General features: G+C 42.1%; 1 protein-coding gene across 2 annotated transcripts in view; it reads left to right on the top strand.

Moving 5' to 3' along the window:
• The first annotated feature begins 393 nt into the window (after window positions 1–393).
• Window positions 394–16,141, top strand: part of poc1a (POC1 centriolar protein A) — a 108,255-nt gene continuing 92,507 nt past the window's right edge. The window contains exons 1-3 of one of the 2 annotated variants that reach the window (XM_052474244.1): window positions 394–1,059; window positions 1,152–1,236; window positions 5,251–5,422. In XM_052474244.1, the coding sequence (XP_052330204.1) occupies window positions 1,045–1,059; window positions 1,152–1,236; window positions 5,251–5,422 (272 nt within the window). In that variant the 5' untranslated portion in view covers window positions 394–1,044. The remainder of the gene's footprint in view (window positions 1,060–1,151; window positions 1,237–5,250; window positions 5,423–16,141) is intronic. The other variant, XM_052474245.1, reaches the window with a different exon arrangement.

The raw sequence follows: 16,141 nt of genomic DNA, 5'->3' as shown, positions 1-16,141 counted from the left end.
ACCACCACAGAAAGCACTGAGCTAGGCTGAAACACCTGCCTTTTGGAGCTGCTTTCCTCAAGAAAGCAAAAAAGAGACCATGTTCGTATGCGGCTTTATTAACACAATTATATATTTTTTATTACATTGTTTGCAAACTGATATGTGACACGTATCAATGCCAAAATAACATGCAAAACAGCCCCCCCTCAAAAAATGTGTTGCCACTTTGCATGCAATATGGATATGATATGGATTTCATGTGGAATGAATATTGAACATGTTAATATTGTGATTTCCATGTGAATTTGATTAATTGTGGAGCCCTGGGCGAGGTGGAAAATGATATGTGACGGCTTGCAAGGATCTCAGAAAATAGTTAAAATATAATTTATTTTATGCTCCAGCAAGTATAGTTCTGTAGTCTGCCATTTATTATACTGTTTAACACGTCCAAATGTATTTTGCTGGGGCAACCCTGGTTAAAGTAAACTTGTATAAAGTGACCTTTACCAACGGGATTCTACTGACCCCTGGGTGTCTGTAGTGTTGATTACAGTTGTATTTTGGTCGGCCAATTACATAACGACGTCAACTTCCCCTTTAAAATTTTCAACCCGAAGTTGGCGCTCGATGCGGCGCGCAAACTCAAACGACACTGGAGTTTGTTGTCAGAAACGTCGACTTCTATAGCGTTTGTAAGCAGCAGGTGATATAGCAAAAAATAATAATCAAACGACACTGTTTTATGAAAAATAATTAGCTAATTATAACTCGTCTGGGAACTTTGGATATAAGGAAACATTTTAATGACCGACAGTTTGCTTATCGTGCGTATTGAGCGCTAGGTAACGACGTCTTAACGATGTGGATAATGAGTTGGCCTTGGTAACCAAGCAGCTGACAAACCACCCAGTGAATTTGTAAACAATGCCTTGTGTTGCACATCAAGTTATTATGATCTATTTGTGCTGAACGTTACTGTATTTGAGAACAGTTTGCTAGCTTACAAGGCAGTTGAGCTAGTTATTTTATGAGAGAGTTGTGCTTGTCCATCACCTGAAGATGACTTCCGCATTGGTAAGTAAACATGATGATGATGATGATGATGAGTTGCCAACAAATCAACTGACCGGCTAAATAGTGTAAAACTGTTCCTTTCACATTGTTAGGATGACCCAACCCTGGAGAGGCACTTCAAGGGCCACAGAGACACCATAACAAGCGTTGACTTCAACTGTAACATGAAACAAATTGGTAAGTGGTGTTGTTCGTCAATCATTAAAAAATAATAATAAAAGAATCGAATATATTTGGTACATGCGCCCAATACTACAGGTGTAGACTTTACCGTAATATGCTTACTTATGAGCTCTTAAAAAGTAAGATACATTTTCAAAAAAGGAAACAGTAAGAATAACAATAATAAGACTATTTACAAGGAGTACCGGTACTGAGTCAATGTGCAGGGGTACGAGGTAGTTGTACCCCTGCAAAAATTAAATGATGACCTACCCAATATAGAAATGGCACCTTGTGCATTCTACTATTACAACGTAATATGTACATGTAGGTAGGGATAAAAGTGACTCGTCAATCAGGATAGATAATAAACAGAGTAGCAGAGTTAGCATGTGTGTGGGTAGAATCCAGTGAGTGTTGATATTTGTAAATATTTTTTTAATTGTACCTTTATTTAACTAGGCAAGCCAGTGAAGAACACATTCTTATTTACAATGACAGCCTAGGAACAGTGGGTTAACTGCCTTGTTCAGGGGCAGATGAAAGATTTTTACCTTGCCAGCTTGGGGATTTGATCTAGCAACCTTTCGGTTACTGGCCCAATGCTCTAACCACTAGGCTACTTGTCGGGGCAAATATGATAGTTAGGACTATGCACTAAAAAAAACTAAATAAAAAAATGTTAGCTGAGTTTGGTTTGTTGATCTGGACAATTCTGACAAGTTATAAATAGCTTTCTAAAATAGCTCTCTAAGGTATGTAATGACCAACATAACAAGAGGAACTGATGATTGGGGTTCCCGAGTGGCGCAGCGGTCTAAGGCACTGCATCTCAGTGCAAGAGGCGTCATTACGGACACCCTGGTTCGAATCCAGGCTGTATCACAACCGGACGTGATTGGGAGTCCCATAGGGCAAAGCGCAGTTGTCATCCAGGTTTGGCCGGTGTAGGCCCGACATTGTAAATAAGAATTTGTTCTTAACTGACTTGCCTAGTTAAATAAAGGTATAGAAATGGCACCTTGTGCATTCTACTATTCTACTACAACGGTCAATAGTAAGTTTAAAGTCGGACCGAGTTCCTTAAAAACAACTATTTTCTTTTTAAGCATTTTTTTTGTGGGGGACTAGTTTGTTGCCCTAGACCAGTTTGGGAACCACTGGTGTAATGGGTACAGTCTGTATTATACTATATTAGTTGTCTAATGGGTACAGTCTGTATTATACTATATTAGTTGTCTAATGGGTTCAGTCTGTATTATACTGTATTAGTTGTCTAATGGGTTCAGTCTGTATTATACTATATTAGTTGTCTAATGGGTTCAGTCTGTATTATACTGTATTAGTTGTCTAATGGGTTCAGTCTGTTTGTCTTATACTATATTAGTTCTCTAATGGGTACAGTCTGTCTTATACTGTATTAGTTGTCTAATGGGTACAGTCTGTATTATACTATATTAGTTGTCTAATGGGTTCAGTCTGTATTATACTGTATTAGTTGTCTAATGGGTTCAGTCTGTATTATACTGTATTAGTATGCTAATGGGTACAGTCTGTTTGTGTTTAGCCAACTCTATCAGTGTTTGCATCGTTGCAGCTGTAAGCTTGGCAGAGACAGGGCTGGCTACAGCATATCCACTAATAGCTCTGAGACAGAACATCTGTAGTGTGTGTATTGGCGGGACTCCCTGAGTTGTGGATCGTTCAGATGGATGGCGATGGGAAATGACAACAATATAAGCGGCTACACCCGAAATACAGTTTCCTGTCAACAAAGGCATATGTATAATCTCTGGAAACTTTACTTACCAGGCGTAAAGTGGAATGTGTTCCTCGCTATCAAATAAATGTCTAAATCTGAACTTTTTGTCTGAACTGCACTATAGTCCTGCTGAGTTAGATAGCGGGCTGCTGTTAGAATCACACATAGGTGAAACACAACTATATTGTTGTTTTCCAACCAATACACAGACTCCAGATGTTCTGTCCCACAGCTACGACACTACTGTGGCACGACCTGGCGAGTTAACTGGGGTAATATTCACTGGAAACACAACCGACACAAATGGGGAGGGACCTACCTGAATATGTACAATAGAAACTCGTTTTCATTTATGTTTGCAACCGTTTTCTACATTGTGCACTAATGAATACACCGTGGTATTCTTGGTTCACCCGGCGACGGGCTCCACATACAACATGCAGCATGGGACCAGTCTAGCCAGTTAACCTCTGTGTGTGTCCTCTTCATGTTTGCTCCTGACCCAGCTATAGGCTCCACTAACAGACTCGACTAACTTCTTTATATTTCTCTCTGATCTTCGTTGCCCCAGTTATAGGCTCCATATATATACAGTGGGGCAAAAAAGTATTTAGTCAGCCACCAATTGTGCATGTTCTCCCACTTAAAAAGATGAGAGAGGCCTGTAATTTTCATCATAGGTACACTAGAACTATGACAGACAAAATGAGAAAACAATTCCAGAAAATCACATTGTAGGATTTTTAATGAATTTATTTGCAAATTATGGTGGAAAATAAGTATTTGGTCAATAACAAAAGTTTATCTCAATACTTTGTTATATACCCTTTGTTGGCAATGACAGAGGTCAAATGTTTTCTGTAAGTCTTCACAAGGTTTTCACACGCTTGCTGGTATTTTGGCCCATTCCTCCATGTAGATCTCCTCTAGAGCAGTGATGTTTTGGGGCTGTTGCTGGGCAACACAGACTTTCAACTCCCTCCAAAGATTTTCTATGGGGTTGAGATCTGGAGACTGGCTAGGCCACTCCAGGACCTTGAAATGCTTCTTACGAAGCCACTCCTTCGTTGCCCGGGCGGTGTGTTTTTGGGATCCTTGTCATGCTGAAAGACCCAGCCACGTTTCATCTTCAATGCCCTTGCTGATGGAAGGAGGTTTTCACTCAAAATCTCACGATACATGGCCCCATTCATTCTTTCCTTTACACGGATCAGTCGTCCTGGTCCCTTTGCAGAAAAACAGCCCCAAAGCATGATGTTTCCACCCCCATGCTTCACAGTAGGAATGGTGTTCTTTGGATGCAACTCAGCATTCTTTGTCCTCCAAACATGACGAGTTGAGTTTTTACCAAAAAGTTATGTTTTGGTTTCATCTGACCATATGACATTCTCCCAATCTTCTTCTGGATCATCCAAATGCTCTCTAGCAAACTTCAGACGGGCCTGGACATGTACTGGCTTAAGCAGGGGGACACGTCTGGCACTGCAGGATTTGAGTCCCTGGCGGCGTAGTGTGTTACTGATGGTAGGCTTTATTAGTTTGGTTCCAGCTCTCTGCAGGTCATTCACTAGGTCCCCCCCGTGTGGTTCTGGGATTTTTGCGCACCGTTCTTGTGATCATTTTGACCCCACGGGGTGAAATCTTGCGTGGGAGCCCCAGATCGAGGGAGATTATCAGTGGTCTTGTATGTCTTCCATTTCCTAATAATTGCTCCCACAGTTGATTTCTTCAAACCAAGCTGCTTACCTATTGCAGATTCAGTCTTCCCAGCCTGGTGTAGGTCTAAAATTTTGTTTCTGGTGTCCTTTGACAGCTCTTTGGTCTTGGCCATAGTGGAGTTTGGAGTGTGACTGTTTGAGGTTGTGGACAGGTGTCTTTTATACTGATAACAAGTTCAAACAGGTGCCATTAATACAGGTAACGAGTGGAGGACAGAGAAGCCTCTTAAAGAAGAAGTTACAGGTCTGTGAGAGCCAGAAATCTTGCTCGTTTGTAGGTGACCAAATACTTATTTTCCACCATAATTTGCAAATAAATTCATAAAAAATCCTACAATGTGTTTTTCTGGACTTCTTTTCTCATTTCGTCTGTCATAGTTGAAGTGTACCGATGATGAAAATTACAGGCCTCTCTCATATTTTTAAGTGGGAGAACTTGCACAATTGGTGGCTGACTAAATACGTTTTTTTGCCCCACTGTATATACATATATATTTATATATATATTATAGCTAACTGATGATATGTCTATTTTCTTGTTGTCTCCAGCGACCGGCTCCATGGACTCCTGTCTCATGATCTGGAACTTGAAGCCCCAAATGAGAGCCTATCGGTTCGTGGGGCATAAAGACGCTGTGACGTCAGTCCAGTTCTCTCCCTCCGGACACCTGGTGGCCTCAGCTTCCAGGGACAAGACTGTCCGCCTCTGGGTGCCAAGTGTGTAAGTCTAGTGCGCACCTACTAGTGCGCAAATTGGGCGCTCATTGTTTTGGGCGGCAGGTAGCCTAGTGGTTAGAGCGTTGGGCCAGTAACCGAAAGGTTGCTGGATCGAATCCCTGAGCTGACAAGGTTAAAAAATCTGTCATTTTGCACCAATGTTCTTAGGCCGTCATTGTAAATAAGAATTTGTTCTTAAATGATTTGCCTTGTTAAATAAATGAAATAAAAATGTTTTTAAAAGATATAATTGAAGATTATATACTTTTCATAATTGATTTATGCCACATATTGCCACTGGGTGGCAGTGATGTTACATTTGACATTTGCGTCATTTAGCAGATCTCTTATCCAGAGCGACGTACAGTCAGTGCATTTATCTTAAGGTAGCTAGGAGGGGCAACCACATATATCAGTCATAGTCAGTACATTTCCTCAATAAAGTAGCTATCAGCAAAGTCTCTGCTGGTAGTAAAGTGTGACTGTTCACAAAAGGCATGTTTATTAGACCTTTCATAATCTGAAGCAAGGTTGTGTGAATAAATCAGCCAGACAGAGGAGAACCTTAGTCACTCAACCATAGAAACCTAGACAGTCCTCTGTCTCCACATGTGTTTTATAGTAGAAATGTGGCTTAATAACTATGCTCTTACTGGCTGGCTTAAGATCTGACAATGGAGACAATGGAGAACACGCTCTGCTCTGGTACTGCAGCCTTCTCCTTCTATAACATGATGTGTAATAGAAGAATCTATGGTGGAAAGAATGGCTAGACAGTGAAGTGTGAATAATGGATTTGTCTGAATCGAGATAGGAAGTTTGTAGTCTAGGTGGCTTGGAGAGGAAGTTTGTATTCTAGGTGGCTTGGAGAGGAAGTTTGTAGCCTAGGTGGCTTGGAGAGGAAGTTTGTCGTCTAGGTGGCTTGGAGAGGAAGTTTGTAGCCTAGGTGGCTTGGAGAGGAAGTTTGTCGTCTAGGTGGCTTGGAGAGGAAGTTTGTCGTCTAGGTGGCTTGGAGAGGAAGTTTGTAGCCTTGGTGGCTTGGAGAGGAAGTTTGTAGCCTAGGTGGCTTGGAGAGGAAGTTTGTATTCTAGGTGGCTTGGAGAGGAAGTTTGTATTCTAGGTGGCTTGGAGAGGAAGTTTGTCGTCTAGGTGGGTTGGAGAGGAAGTTTGTAGCCAAGGTGGCTTGGAGAGGAAGTTTGTCGTCTAGGTGGCTTGGAGAGGAAGTTTGTCGTCTAGGTGGGTTGGAGAGGAAGTTTGTAGCCTAGGTGGCTTGGAGAGGAAGTTTGTCGTCTAGGTGGCTTGGAGAGGAAGTTTGTCGTCTAGGTGGCTTGGAGAGGAAGTTTGTAGCCTTGGTGGCTTGGAGAGGAAGTTTGTAGCCTAGGTGGCTTGGAGAGGAAGTTTGTATTCTAGGTGGCTTGGAGAGGAAGTTTGTATTCTAGGTGGCTTGGAGAGGAAGTTTGTAGTCTAGGTGGCTTGGAGAGGAAGTTTGTCGTCTAGGTGGCTTGGAGAGGAAGTTTGTAGCCTAGGTGGCTTGGAGAGGAAGTTTGTCGTCTAGGTGGCTTGGAGAGGAAGTTTGTAGCCTAGGTGGCTTGGAGAGGAAGTTTGTCGTCTAGGTGGCTTGGAGAGGAAGTTTGTAGCCTAGGTGGCTTGGAGAGGAAGTTTGTAGCCTCAGTGGCTTGGAGAGGAAGTTTGTAGCCTGGGTGGCTTGGAGAGGAAGTTTGTAGCCTCGGTGGCTTGGAGAGGAAGTTTGTATTCTAGGTGGCTTGGAGAGGAAGTTTGTAGCCTTGGTGGCTTGGAGAGGAAGTTTGTAACCTTGGTGGCTTGGAGAGGAAGTTTGTAACCTTGGTGGCTTGGAGAGGAAGTTTGTATTCTAGGTGGCTTGGAGAGGAAGTTTGTAGCCTAGGTGGCTTGGAGAGGAAGTTTGTAGCCTAGGTGGCTTGGAGAGGAAGTTTGTATTCTAGGTGGCTTGGAGAGGAAGTTTGTATTCTAGGTGGCTTGGAGAGGAAGTTTGTAACCTAGGTGGCTTGGAGAGGAAGTTTGTAGCCTAGGTGGCTTGGAGAGGAAGTTTGTAGCCTAGGTGGCTTGGAGAGGAAGTGTGTAGCCTCGGTGGCTTGGAGAGGAAGTTTGTCGTCTAGGTGGCTTGGAGAGGAAGTTTGTATTCTAGGTGGCTTGGAGAGGAAGTTTGTATTCTAGGTGGCTTGGAGAGGAAGTTTGTATTCTAGGTGGCTTGGAGAGGAAGTTTGTATTCTAGGTGGCTTGGAGAGGAAGTTTGTAGCCTCGGTGGCTTGGAGAGGAAGTTTGTATTCTAGGTGGCTTGGAGAGGAAGTTTGTATTCTAGGTGGCTTGGAGAGGAAGTTTGTATTCTAGGTGGCTTGGCGAGGAAGTTTGTCGTCTAGGTGGCTTGGAGAGGAAGTTTGTATTCTAGGTGGCTTGGAGAGGAAGTTTGTAGCCGAGGTGGCTTGGAGAGGAAGTTTGTATTCTAGGTGGCTTGGAGAGGAAGTTTGTATTCTAGGTGGCTTGGAGAGGAAGTTTGTATTCTAGGTGGCTTGGAGAGGAAGTTTGTATTCTAGGTGGCTTGGAGAGGAAGTTTGTAGCCTTGGTGGCTTGGAGAGGAAGTTTGTATTCCAGGTGGCTTGGAGAGGAAGTTTGTATTCTAGGTGGCTTGGAGAGGAAGTTTGTATTCTAGGTGGCTTGGAGAGGAAGTTTGTATTCTAGGTGGCTTGGAGAGGAAGTTTGTAGCCTTGGTGGCTTGGAGAGGAAGTTTGTATTCTAGGTGGCTTGGAGAGGAAGTTTGTATTCTTGGTGGCTTGGAGAGGAAGTTTGTATTCTAGGTGGCTTGGAAAGGAAGTTTGTAGCCTTGGTGGCTTGGAGAGGAAGTGCTAGGAAGTTTGTTGTCTAACTTGGAGAAGTGCTACATTTTTCAATAGCACTTCGATTGAACAGATTTTCCCATTCAGTCCAGCAGTTTTACATTTACTTGTATGTGAATGACATTTTTGGAGTATGTGTAGCGTGTGTTATCTGAGAGTACCGTATCCCAGGAATAACCCACTGTAACGTCTGACTGCTGCTGGTTTCAGCACTGGTTTCAAATTGAGCGAGTACCTTCCTACAAATATCTTGGCATCTGGCTTGATGACACTGTCATTTAAAAAACATGTCACTGAGCTGGTGAAGAAGTTGAAGTTCAAAGTTGGTTTGTTTTTACAGAAACAAAGCCTGTCTGATAGGAAAGATTTTATCCAGGACACTTTTATATCTATTTTAGATTATAGGATATTATCTATATACAGCTAGATGCTGATATCCATTGTTCCCTTAGGTCTATTACTGGTGATGGTTCTAGAACTCACCATTGGGCCCTTAGGTCTAATATAATAATAATAATATATGCCATTTAGCAGACGCTTTTATCCAAAGCGACTTACAGTCAAGTCATGTGTGCATACATTCTACGTATGGGTGGTCCCGGGAATCGAACCCACTACCCTGGCGTTACAAGCGCCATGCTCTACCAACTGAGCTACAGAAGGACCACAGTCAAGTCAAGGACAAGGTCTATTACTGGTGATGGTTCTAGAACTCACCATTGGACCCTTAGGTCTATTACTGGTGATGGTTCTAGAACTCACCATTGTTCCCGTAGGTTTATTACTGGTGATGGTTCTAGAACTCACCGTTGGGCCCGTAGGTTTATTACTGGTGATGGTTCTAGAACTCACCATTGTTCCCGTAGGTTTATTACTGGTGATGGTTCTAGAACTCACCATTGTTCCCTTAGGTCTATTACTGGTGATGGTTCTAGAACTCACCATTGGGCCCTTAGGTTTATTACTGGTGATGGTTCTAGAACTCCCTGTTGTTCCCGTAGGTTTATTACTGGTGATGGTTCTAGAACTCCCCATTGGGCCCTTAGGTCTATTACTGGTGATGGTTCTAGAACTCACCATTGGGCCCTTAGGTCTATTACTGGTGATGGTTCTAGAACTCACCATTGGGCCCTTAGGTTTATTACTGGTGATGGTTCTAGAACTCCCCGTTGTTCCCGTAGGTTTATTACTGGTGATGGTTCTAGAACTCCCCATTGGGCCCTTAGGTCTATTACTGGTGATGGTTCTAGAACTCACCATTGTTCCCTTAGGTCTATTACTGGTGATGGTTCTAGAACTCACCATTGGGCCCTTAGGTTTATTACTGGTGATGGTTCTAGAACTCCCCGTTGTTCCCGTAGGTTTATTACTGGTGATGGTTCTAGAACTCCCCATTGGGCCCTTAGGTCTATTACTGGTGATGGTTCTAGAACTCACCATTGGGCCCTTAGGTCTATTACTGGTGATGGTTCTAGAACTCACCATTGTTCCCGTAGGTTTATTACTGGTGATGGTTCTAGAACTCCCCATTGGGCCCTTAGGTTTATTACTGGTGATGGTTCTAGAACTCACCATTGGGCCCTTAGGTCTATTACTGGTGATGGTTCTAGAACTCACCATTGTTCCCGTAGGTTTATTACTGGTGATGGTTCTAGAACTCCCCATTGTTCCCGTAGGTTTATTACTGGTGATGGTTCTAGAACTCCCCATTGGGCCCTTAGGTCTATTACTGGTGATGGTTCTAGAACTCACCATTGGGCCCTTAGGTCTATTACTGGTGATGGTTCTAGAACTCCCCATTGTTCCCGTAGGTTTATTACTGGTGATGGTTCTAGAACTCCCCATTGTTCCCGTAGGTTTATTACTGGTGATGGTTCTAGAACTCACCATTGGGCCCTTAGGTTTATTACTGGTGATGGTTCTAGAACTCACCATTGGGCCCTTAGGTCTATTACTGGTGATGGTTCTAGAACTCACCATTGGGCCCTTAGGTCTATTACTGGTGATGGTTCTAGAACTCCCCATTGTTCCCGTAGGTTTATTACTGGTGATGGTTCTAGAACTCCCCATTGTTCCCGTAGGTTTATTACTGGTGATGGTTCTAGAACTCACCATTGGGCCCTTAGGTTTATTACTGGTGATGGTTCTAGAACTCACCATTGGGCCCTTAGGTCTATTACTGGTGATGGTTCTAGAACTCACCATTGGGCCCTTAGGTCTATTACTGGTGATGGTTCTAGAACTCACCATTGGGCCCTTAGGTCTATTACTGGTGATGGTTCTAGAACTCACCATTGGGCCCTTAGGTCTATTACTGGTGATGGTTCTAGAACTCACCATTGGGCCCTTAGGTCTATTACTGGTGATGGTTCTAGAACTCACCATTGGGCCCTTAGGTCTATTACTGGTGATGGTTCTAGAACTCACCATTGGGCCCTTAGGTTTATTACTGGTGATGGTTCTAGAACTCCCCATTGTTCCCGTAGGTTTATTACTGGTGATGGTTCTAGAACTCCCCATTGGGCCCTTAGGTCTATTACTGGTGATGGTTCTAGAACTCACCATTGTTCCCTTAGGTCTATTACTGGTGATGGTTCTAGAACTCACCATTGGGCCCTTAGGTTTATTACTGGTGATGGTTCTAGAACTCCCCGTTGTTCCCGTAGGTTTATTACTGGTGATGGTTCTAGAACTCCCCATTGGGCCCTTAGGTCTATTACTGGTGATGGTTCTAGAACTCACCATTGGGCCCTTAGGTCTATTACTGGTGATGGTTCTAGAACTCACCATTGTTCCCGTAGGTTTATTACTGGTGATGGTTCTAGAACTCCCCATTGGGCCCTTAGGTTTATTACTGGTGATGGTTCTAGAACTCACCATTGGGCCCTTAGGTCTATTACTGGTGATGGTTCTAGAACTCACCATTGTTCCCGTAGGTTTATTACTGGTGATGGTTCTAGAACTCCCCATTGTTCCCGTAGGTTTATTACTGGTGATGGTTCTAGAACTCCCCATTGGGCCCTTAGGTCTATTACTGGTGATGGTTCTAGAACTCACCATTGGGCCCTTAGGTCTATTACTGGTGATGGTTCTAGAACTCCCCATTGTTCCCGTAGGTTTATTACTGGTGATGGTTCTAGAACTCCCCATTGTTCCCGTAGGTTTATTACTGGTGATGGTTCTAGAACTCACCATTGGGCCCTTAGGTTTATTACTGGTGATGGTTCTAGAACTCACCATTGGGCCCTTAGGTCTATTACTGGTGATGGTTCTAGAACTCACCATTGGGCCCTTAGGTCTATTACTGGTGATGGTTCTAGAACTCCCCATTGTTCCCGTAGGTTTATTACTGGTGATGGTTCTAGAACTCCCCATTGTTCCCGTAGGTTTATTACTGGTGATGGTTCTAGAACTCACCATTGGGCCCTTAGGTTTATTACTGGTGATGGTTCTAGAACTCACCATTGGGCCCTTAGGTCTATTACTGGTGATGGTTCTAGAACTCACCATTGGGCCCTTAGGTCTATTACTGGTGATGGTTCTAGAACTCACCATTGGGCCCTTAGGTCTATTACTGGTGATGGTTCTAGAACTCACCATTGGGCCCTTAGGTCTATTACTGGTGATGGTTCTAGAACTCACCATTGGGCCCTTAGGTCTATTACTGGTGATGGTTCTAGAACTCACCATTGGGCCCTTAGGTCTATTACTGGTGATGGTTCTAGAACTCACCATTGGGCCCTTAGGTCTATTACTGGTGATGGTTCTAGAACTCACCATTGGGCCCTTAGGTCTATTACTGGTGATGGTTCTAGAACTCCCCATTGTTCCCGTAGGTTTATTACTGGTGATGGTTCTAGAACTCCCCATTGGGCCCTTAGGTCTATTACTGGTGATGGTTCTAGAACTCACCATTGGGCCCTTAGGTCTATTACTGGTGATGGTTCTAGAACTCCCCATTGTTCCCGTAGGTTTATTATTGGTGATGGTTCTAGAACTCCCCATTGTTCCCGTAGGTTTATTACTGGTGATGGTTCTAGAACTCACCATTGGGCCCTTAGGTTTATTACTGGTGATGGTTCTAGAACTCACCATTGGGCCCTTAGGTCTATTACTGGTGATGGTTCTAGAACTCACCATTGGGCCCTTAGGTCTATTACTGGTGATGGTTCTAGAACTCACCATTGGGCCCTTAGGTCTATTACTGGTGATGGTTCTAGAACTCACCATTGGGCCCTTAGGTCTATTACTGGTGATGGTTCTAGAACTCACCATTGGGCCCTTAGGTCTATTACTGGTGATGGTTCTAGAACTCACCATTGGGCCCTTAGGTCTATTACTGGTGATGGTTCTAGAACTCACCATTGGGCCCTTAGGTCTATTACTGGTGATGGTTCTAGAACTCCCCATTGTTCCCGTAGGTTTATTACTGGTGATGGTTCTAGAACTCACCATTGGGCCCTTAGGTTTATTACTGGTGATGGTTCTAGAACTCACCATTGGGCCCTTAGGTCTATTACTGGTGATGGTTCTAGAACTCACCATTGGGCCCTTAGGTCTATTACTGGTGATGGTTCTAGAACTCACCATTGGGCCCTTAGGTCTATTACTGGTGATGGTTCTAGAACTCACCATTGGGCCCTTAGGTTTATTACTGGTGATGGTTCTAGAACTCCCCGTTGTTCCCGTAGGTTTATTACTGGTGATGGTTCTAGAACTCCCCATTGGGCCCTTAGGTCTATTACTGGTGATGGTTCTAGAACTCACCATTGTTCCCTTAGGTCTATTACTGGTGATGGTTCTAGAACTCACCATTGGGCCCTTAGGTTTATTACTGGTGATGGTTCTAGAACTCCCCGTTGTTCCCGTAGGTTTATTACTGGTGATGGTTCTAGAACTCCCCATTGGGCCCTTAGGTCTATTACTGGTGATGGTTCTAGAACTCACCATTGGGCCCTTAGGTCTATTACTGGTGATGGTTCTAGAACTCACCATTGGGCCCTTAGGTCTATTACTAGTGATGGTTCTAGAACTCACCATTGTTCCCGTAGGTTTATTACTGGTGATGGTTCTAGAACTCACCATTGTTCTCTTAGGTTTATTTCTGGTGATGGTTCTAGAACTCATCGTTGTGCTTTGTATCAAAAAGTGGGTTGGGCCTTTCTATGTAAGGAGAGCAGATTCTTCTTGTGTTTTTATATAAAGCACTCATGCAGAAACTTCCTATATGTATCTGTCATCATTAATTCAATTTATACTTGCAAATCACCAAACCCAGTCTCAGGCCTTTCAATTTTTTTTAACCTTTATTTAACTTGGCAAGTCAGTTAAGAACAAATTCTTATTTTGAATGACGGCCTAGGAACAGTGGGTTAACTGCCTGTTCAGGGGCAGATTTGTACCTTGTCAGCTCGGGGATTTGAACTTGCAACCTTACGGTTACTAGTCCAACGCTCTAACCACTAGGCTACCCTGCCGCCCCTTGGATAACAAAACAAAAAAACATTGAAAAGCCCTTCGGTCTCCAAAGAGATTCTTTTAGTTGCCTGCTTTATGTGGATCAACTCACAGAACTCTCTGAAATGAGATGTTCTGGTCCCTACTTGGTCAGTTCAGAATCATGAATCATGAATCACTCATAGAATATACTACACTCTCTGAGACTTGATGAATTAACACACTCATAGAATATACTACTCTCTGAGACTTGATGAATCAACACTCTCATAGAATATACTACACTCTCTGAGACTTGATGAATTAACACACTCATAGAATATACTACACTCTGAGACTTGATGAATTAACACTCTCATAGAATATACTACACTCTCTGAGACTTGATGAATTAACACACTCATAGAATATACTACACTCTGAGACTTGATGAATTAACACTCTCATAGAATATACTACACTCTCTGAGACTTGATGAATTAACACTCTCATAGAATATACTACACTCTGAGACTTGATGAATCAACACTCTCATAGAATATACTACACTCTCTGAGACTTGATGAATCAACACTCTCATAGAATATACTACACTCTCTGAGACTTGATGAATTAACACTCTCATAGAATATACTACACTCTCTGAGACTTGATGAATTAACACTCTCATAGAATATACTACACTCTCTGAGACATGATGAATTAACACTCTCATAGAACATACTACACTCTCTGAGACTTGATGAATTAACACTCTCATAGAATATACTACACTCTCTGAGACTTGATGAATTAACACTCTCATAGAATATACTACACTCTCTGATACTTGATGAATCAACACTCTCATAGAATATACTACACTCTCAGAGACTTGATGAATTAACACTCTCATAGAATATACTACACTCTCAGAGACTTGATGAATTAACACTCTCATAGAATATACTACACTCTGAGACTTGATGAATTAACACACTCATAGAATATACTACACTCTCTGAGACTTGATGAATTAACACACTCATAGAATATACTACACTCTCAGAGACTTGATGAATCAACACTCTCATAGAATATACTACACTCTCTGAGACTTGATGAATTAACACTCTCATAGAATATACTACACTCTCTGAGACTTGATGAATTAACACTCTCATAGAATATACTACACTCTCTGAGACTTGATGAAATAACACTCTCATAGAATATACTACACTCTCTGAGACTTGATGAATTAACACTCTCATAGAATATACTACACTCTCTGAGACTTGATGAATTAACACTCTCATAGAATATACTACACTCTCTGAGACTTGATGAAATAACACTCTCATAGAATATACTACACTCTCTGAGACTTGATGAATTAACACTCTCATAGAATATACTACACTCTCTGAGACTTGATGAATTAACACACTCATAGAATATACTACACTCTCAGAGACTTGATGAATCAACACTCTCATAGAATATACTACACTCTCTGAGACTTGATGAATTAACACTCTCATAGAATATACTACACTCTCTGAGACTTGATGAATTAACACTCTCATAGAATATACTACACTCTCTGAGACTTGATGAAATAACACTCTCATAGAATATACTACACTCTCTGAGACTTGATGAATTAACACTCTCATAGAATATACTACACTCTCTGAGACTTGATGAATTAACACTCTCATAGAATATACTACACTCTCTGAGACTTGATGAATTAACACTCTCATAGAATATACTACACTCTGAGACTTGATGAATCAACACTCTCATAGAATATACTACACTCTCAGAGACTTGATGAATTAACACTCTCATAGAATATACTACACTCTGAGACTTGATGAATCAACACTCTCATAGAATATACTACACTCTGAGACTTGATGAATCAACACTCTCATAGAATATACTACACTCTCTGAGACTTGATGAATTAACACTCTCATAGAATATACTACACTCTGAGACTTGATGAATTAACACTCTCATAGAATATACTACACTCTGAGACTTGATGAATTAACACTCTCATAGAATATACTACACTCTGAGACTTGATGAATTAACACTCTCATAGAATATACTACACTCTGAGACTTGATGAATTAACACTCTCATAGAATATACTACACTCTCTGAGACTTGATGAATTAACACTCTCATAGAATATACTACACTCTCTGAGACTTGATGAAATAACACTCTCATAGAATATACTACACTCTCTGAGACTTGATGAATTAACACACTCATAGAATATACTACACTCTCTGAGACTTGATGAAATAACACTCTCATAGAATATACTACACTCTCAGAGACTTGATGAAATATTCACATGACGAGTCTGTCATGCTGCAGAGTGTTTGAGTGAA

This window comes from Oncorhynchus keta, chromosome 21 (genome assembly GCF_023373465.1).
Source record: "Oncorhynchus keta strain PuntledgeMale-10-30-2019 chromosome 21, Oket_V2, whole genome shotgun sequence".
In the NCBI taxonomy this organism is placed as follows: domain Eukaryota; kingdom Metazoa; phylum Chordata; class Actinopteri; order Salmoniformes; family Salmonidae; genus Oncorhynchus; species Oncorhynchus keta.
This window is presented reverse-complemented; position numbering and strand designations above follow the sequence as displayed.